Source organism: Mus caroli, chromosome 15 (genome assembly GCF_900094665.2).
Source record: "Mus caroli chromosome 15, CAROLI_EIJ_v1.1, whole genome shotgun sequence".
NCBI classification, from domain to species: Eukaryota; Metazoa; Chordata; class Mammalia; order Rodentia; family Muridae; genus Mus; species Mus caroli.
The window spans coordinates 83238890-83244458 of record NC_034584.1 but is presented as its reverse complement, the minus strand read 5'-3'; the positions used below and the strand labels follow the sequence as shown (position 1 = coordinate 83244458).

Sequence of the window (5569 nt, the reverse complement as noted above, 5' to 3'; positions counted from 1 at the left end):
GTCCAACAGATGGGTGCTCAGTCCATCCCTCTCGGTCCAACAGATGGGTGCTCTGTCCATCCCTCTCGGTCCAACAGATGGGTGCTCTGTCCATCCCTCTTGGTCCAACAGATGGGTGCTCTGTCCATCCCTCTCGGTCCAACAGATGGGTGCTCCGTCCATCCCTCTCGGTCCAACAGATGGGTGCTCTGTCCATCCCTCTAGTCCAACAGATGGGTGCTCCGTCCATCCCTTGCTGTGTTTGCTGATGGTACATCCTTAAACTCATTTTCTCATCCTTCCTCTAGCCTGTCTACTTCCAGCTGCCACTCTGCGCATTAGTGGGCCTTCATACTCTTGTGTCCAGGCTTTGGGTTTGTCTGCACTGTTCTTGCTGTCCTTGTCATCCCCTGTACATACCTTCATTGCACCTGAACTCACTAAGAGGCGCCAGGCCAACCTTCCCATGCTGACTTCTGCCTGTGAGGTGTGTGCGGACACAGTTCTCTGCCTGAGAACTGCTATTATCATAATTGTGTGCAGTGGCATTTGCTTCCCCGATGTAGCCGTGGGCTGGACTCTTCATAGTTGGTCTAGATGGCAGTCTAGAGGGGCGTCCTGGGTATGCTCTGGACACTCTCTGTGAGGGCAAATGCCTGGTTAGCAAATGAAGTGTGGGTTATGGGCACTGCTCTGGCCTCCTTCTCCTGACTTGACTGCTAGATGCTGGGATCTTTGGCTGATTCTTTGGCTTACAACTCTAGCCACTGACTTGCATACCAAGCCCAGTGCATGTCAAGCTAGGTCCCTGTGCTTGGAAATCTGTCTCAGCATTTGGTGTGGCATCTGCCATAGACTGCAGGGCCCATTTTTACCAAGCTGGTGTCACACTGTCACTTGGGAGTAAGTTGCCCCAGTCCATCTTGTGTGCTCAAAACCTCCAGTTCCCCCATTCCCCTCTTGAAGTTGTAGGGCTACATTTTCTCTTCTGGTCTCAGATCCTGAAAGTATAATGGCACTGGTGACTTTTAGGCTGGTGGTAGTTCCCACGAGAGCAGCCATCTTGTAGGCCAGGGTTCTTAAGTCTGTCTTGTCTGTCTTGTTCCTGTGGTTGATTGTTCTTTCTTATAGTTTTTCCAAGATACGGTTTCTCCTGTAGCCCTGGCTGTTCTGTAAATTGCTTTATAGACCAGGCTGGCCTCAAACTCACAGAGATTCATCTGCCTCTGCCTCCTGAGTGCTGTGATTAAAGGCATGCGCCACCACACCAAGCCTGATCTGTTCTTGTTTGTTTGTTTACAGGGTTTCTCTGTATAGTCTTGGCTGTCCTGGAACTTACTCTGTAGGCTAGGCTGGCCTTGAACTCAGAAATCTGTCTGCCTCTGCCTCTCAAGTGCTGGGATTAAAGGTGTGTGCCACCACTGCCCGGTGCCAGATCTGTTCTTGCTAGTAGCTTTCTGCCCTTCCTTTTTTCTGTACCTACTTACTCTACCCCAGGCTTCTTCACTCCCTGTTGAACTTGTGGTTCTCATTTGTATTTACCAGTGCTTATCAGTGATCTTCATCTCTTGTTAACACTTGCTGGCCACTGGTGCTGAGGACAGGCAGCAAGTCTGCTCTCATGGTCACCAAGTGATACTAGTAGGCCAGACTGACCAATTGTCATTGTTCCCTGAGAGTACCTGCTTTTTGTGTGATTAAATGTATTTTATAGTCTGATCTTTCTGCCAGAAAATCTGAGTGGCACCTTCAGGCAGCAGCCTCCCCTCCGAGTGTGTGCTTTCACCTTCCCTGATGTCTTCTGGACAGATCTGTAAACCTTCTCCAGTGCAAATGTTGCTACCTCTGGTGTTATAAATTCAGGGTGTAGGGCCACCCTCCCTGACTGTCCAGTGATGATCTGGAGTCTGGCTTCCTTCAGCTCTACTTGGATTTCCAGCTGCAGCCTAAATAGGCGGATACTGTCTGCACTCCAAGTTGGCTAACTGCCATCTGTAATGTGGGGTTGTCAGAGAAGTCAGGGTGTGGAAGACTGGCCTTGAGCTTGGCCATAGCGATCTCTGTGTTGGGTGGGGTGATGTTTTGCACCATGCCTTTTTCTGTGTCCTGTATGAGGGAGGCCTCTGCACAGTCAGGTAAACTTGAGGTGTGTATGACTCAGGCTTCTCCCAGATACATTGTCCCTGCCCGTAACTCTGCCTGGTGCAGTCCTAGGACTCAGATCTGCTCATGTCCTCGACTGAACTGTCACCCCACCACTCCAGCTCTTCTTTCTCCCTTTTCCAGTTGCCTCTAGGTCTCCTCCAAGACTGAGGCTCTCAGGTACCTGTGTTTTGTTCTGGGCAAGGCTACTACATGGCTGTGTGTTGAATATTCATGTAATTGTCCAGCAGTCAGACCCTGGCTTACTATAAAGATAGGTCTAAGAGAAACTTGAAGACAAGATTTCTCTGAGATGTTTGAAGAAGAGCCCACTATTCCAAAGTCTGACCTTTCCCAGTATCATAGAACCTCTATACCTAGTTACCCCTGGTGGAGAGGACCCATACCTGGACCAGACAAGGACCCATCCTGTTTCTGACCCCTGGGAGTGGGGCTTGGTGGGAGCCTTTGACAATCCAGGCCTGGAACCAAATCTGAGCCTTCTCTCTGCTGTGCCCTCAGTGCCCAGCCCCCGAGCCAGGGTCACCACGCTGTCCAACCCTTTGGCGGCCTCGGCCTCCAGATGGACTGCGTCCCGAGGTACTGTACTGGGGCTTTCCCCTTAACTGGAACTGATGGCCCCCTAGTATGAGTCAAGCCATCTTTGGCACTAATATCTCTTTTCACACCCAGCACTAACTGCCCCTTTGTGACAGACTAGCACAACTGACTCCTCCTAGCCCTAGTTACTTACCTGCCCAGCACCTGGTCCTGATCTAGACACTAACACAGGCCACCCCCACCCCCATGTGCCTCAGCATTTGTGTGTTCCAGCCCTCCTCCCTCTGTGGCCTGCCGACCACTCTGCCCTGCCTGGAAACTCAGTTCCCCTCCCTGGAGGCCAGGCCCAGCCAGCCCCAGGTAAGTGATGCTCTGACCTCAATCTAGCACTTACTGGGTGTCTCCTTTGCAGGGAAATGGAGCAGTGTCCGAGCCAGTGGTCGAAGCAGTGGTCTTGGTGCTGATGTGGGCTCTCGGCTAGCTGGCAGAGATCTCCTCAGTACTCCCCACACCAATGGAGCTCCACCTGATTCTGGTTTTCTGCGGCCACAGCGTGCAGCCCTCTACATCATTGGTGACAAAGCTCAGCTCAAGGTAACTGGGGTAGAGGTGTAGGGCTAGGAGGGGGAGCACAGGGCTAGGCATGGCTCACAGTTTGTCATTGGTTTTCTTCCAGGGTGTGCGCCCAGATCCCTTGCAACAGTGGGAGCTGGTACCTATTGAAGTATTTGAGGCAAGGCAGGTGAAAGCCAGCTTCAAGAAACTGTTGAAGGCCTGTGTGCCTGGTTGCCCTTCCACTGAGCCCAGCCCAGCCTCCTTTCTGCGCTCACTGGAGGACTCAGAATGGCTGATCCAGGTCTCTGCACTGCCTCTGCCTCTGCCCACCTGGGTGCTAGGTCTCTCTAGGTCTGGGCTTGCTTGTTTGACATCTTGGGCATGAGGAGGGGGAGGGGCGTAATAGGTGCTTGCTATGTAGTGTCATGTTGTTGGGGAGGCAGCTGGTGGTCTGGGCCAGTCTGCTGTGTGCAGGGAGTTAGGTGTCCAGTGTGGAATCACACTGGCTTGTGGGGCAGGGCCCTCTGCTGCTTTGCCCTTTTTGCAGAATGGACATAGGTTGTTGTGTCATCGGTGCCCAGTGAAAACTAGAGTGCTGAGGGGTGGGACTGCTGTCACCTGAAAGGCAGCACTTAACTCTCTTTTTGAGACACGGTCTCACAGTGTAGCACTCGCTGACCTAGAACTTGTGGCAATTCTAGGTCCTGAGATTACAGGCAACCACCGCCACACCCAGCAAAGGACAGGGACTTCTGAATCTGCCTTCCTTGTCATGGGTGGCTTGGGATGGGTGGGCAGGCTGGAGGGACAGTGCAAGCATGACCAGAGCAGAGTGGGTCCATCCAGTGCTGTAGACACTACTGGCCTTCCCAGGATTCTGTGGATGTGTGAGCCTCTGAGTCCTGATTGGCTGTAGTGTCCGTGCAGATCCACAAGCTGCTGCAGATATCGGTGCTGGTAGTGGAGCTGCTCGACTCTGGCTCCTCTGTCCTGGTGAGCCTGGAGGACGGCTGGGACATCACCACTCAGGTGTGTGCAGGTGTGGGGAAGCGGGGAGGGGAGGGGCCTCCGATGTCCTCCTGACATCTGCTGGTGTTGGCAGGTGGTATCCTTGGTGCAGCTGCTCTCAGACCCCTTCTACCGCACTCTGGAAGGCTTCCGACTGCTAGTGGAAAAAGAGTGGCTGTCCTTTGGCCATCGTTTCAGCCACCGTGGGGCCCACACCCTAGCTGGGCAGAGCAGTGGCTTCACACCTGTCTTCCTGCAGTTCCTGGACTGTGTACACCAGGTGGGTAGATTTCCATGTAGGTAGGCTTGACCTGTGCTCCCCTGCCTGACCTCTGACCCCCTACATATTACAGGTCCATTTGCAGTTCCCCATGGAGTTTGAGTTCAGTCAGTTCTACCTCAAGTTCCTTGGTTACCACCACACATCCCGCCGTTTCCGGACCTTCTTGCTGGACTCTGATTATGAGCGTATTGAGCTGGGTATGTAGGGAAGAAGGGGATCTGGGGTAACTGTCTGGGCCAGCGGGGCCTAAGCTCAGGGCTGCTCTTGTGTAGGGCTGCTGTATGAAGAGAAGGGTGAACGCAGGGGCCAGCTGGCATGTAAGTCAGTGTGGGAGTATGTAGACCGGCTAAGCAAGAGGACCCCCATGTTCTACAACTACACATATGCACCCGAGGACACAGAGGTGAGTGGGGCCTGACTGGGGCAGCGGCTCCTGCATGGCCCAGCTTCTGAACATAGGCTTACTTGCTCCCAGGTGCTGCGACCCTACAGCAACGTGTCCAATCTGAAGGTGTGGGATTTCTACACTGAGGAGACGCTGGCTGAGGGGCCCCCTTATGACTGGGAGCTGGCCCAGGGACCCCCTGAGCCCCCAGAAGAGGAACGTCCTGATGGAGGTGCTCCCCAGAGCAGGCGCCGTGTGGTATGGCCATGCTATGACAGCCGTCCTCGAGTCCAGCCTGATGCCATCTCACGTCTGCTGGAGGTGAGTGCTGTCCCACACAACATGGGAGTACAACACGGGAGTGCCTCTGTGTGTGTGTGTGTGTGTGTGCGCGTGCGCGTGCGCGTGTGTCAGTAGTTACTCTTGAGAACTGGGGTGGCACTGACTGCGCCCACCATGTGAACTGCTTACATACTTGGGGTAGCTGTGGTTCTTAGGTCCCTGTCCCATGCTAATAGATATTTACAGATAATGATAAGAAAGCATTTGTCAAGCCGGGCGTTGGTGGCGCACGCCTTTAATCCCAGCACTCGGGAGGCAGAGGCAGGCGGATTTCTGAGTTCGAGGCCAGCCTGGTCTACAGAGTGAGTTCCAGG

General features: G+C 53.7%; 1 protein-coding gene across 4 annotated transcripts in view; it reads left to right on the top strand.

Annotated features, from left to right (window-relative positions):
- The window catches only part of Sbf1 (SET binding factor 1), a 28553-nt gene that overhangs the window by 17712 nt on the left and 5272 nt on the right, over positions 1–5569 (top strand). For 2 of the 4 annotated variants that reach the window (XM_021184342.1, XM_029470002.1), the window contains 8 exons: positions 2644–2721; positions 3095–3276; positions 3359–3538; positions 4165–4266; positions 4340–4525; positions 4599–4725; positions 4801–4931; positions 5004–5234. In XM_021184342.1, coding sequence (XP_021040001.1) covers positions 2644–2721; positions 3095–3276; positions 3359–3538; positions 4165–4266; positions 4340–4525; positions 4599–4725; positions 4801–4931; positions 5004–5234 — 1217 coding nt within the window. The remainder of the gene's footprint in view (positions 1–2643; positions 2722–3094; positions 3277–3358; positions 3539–4164; positions 4267–4339; positions 4526–4598; positions 4726–4800; positions 4932–5003; positions 5235–5569) is intronic. The other 2 variants (XM_021184343.1, XM_029470003.1) reach the window with 1 other exon arrangement.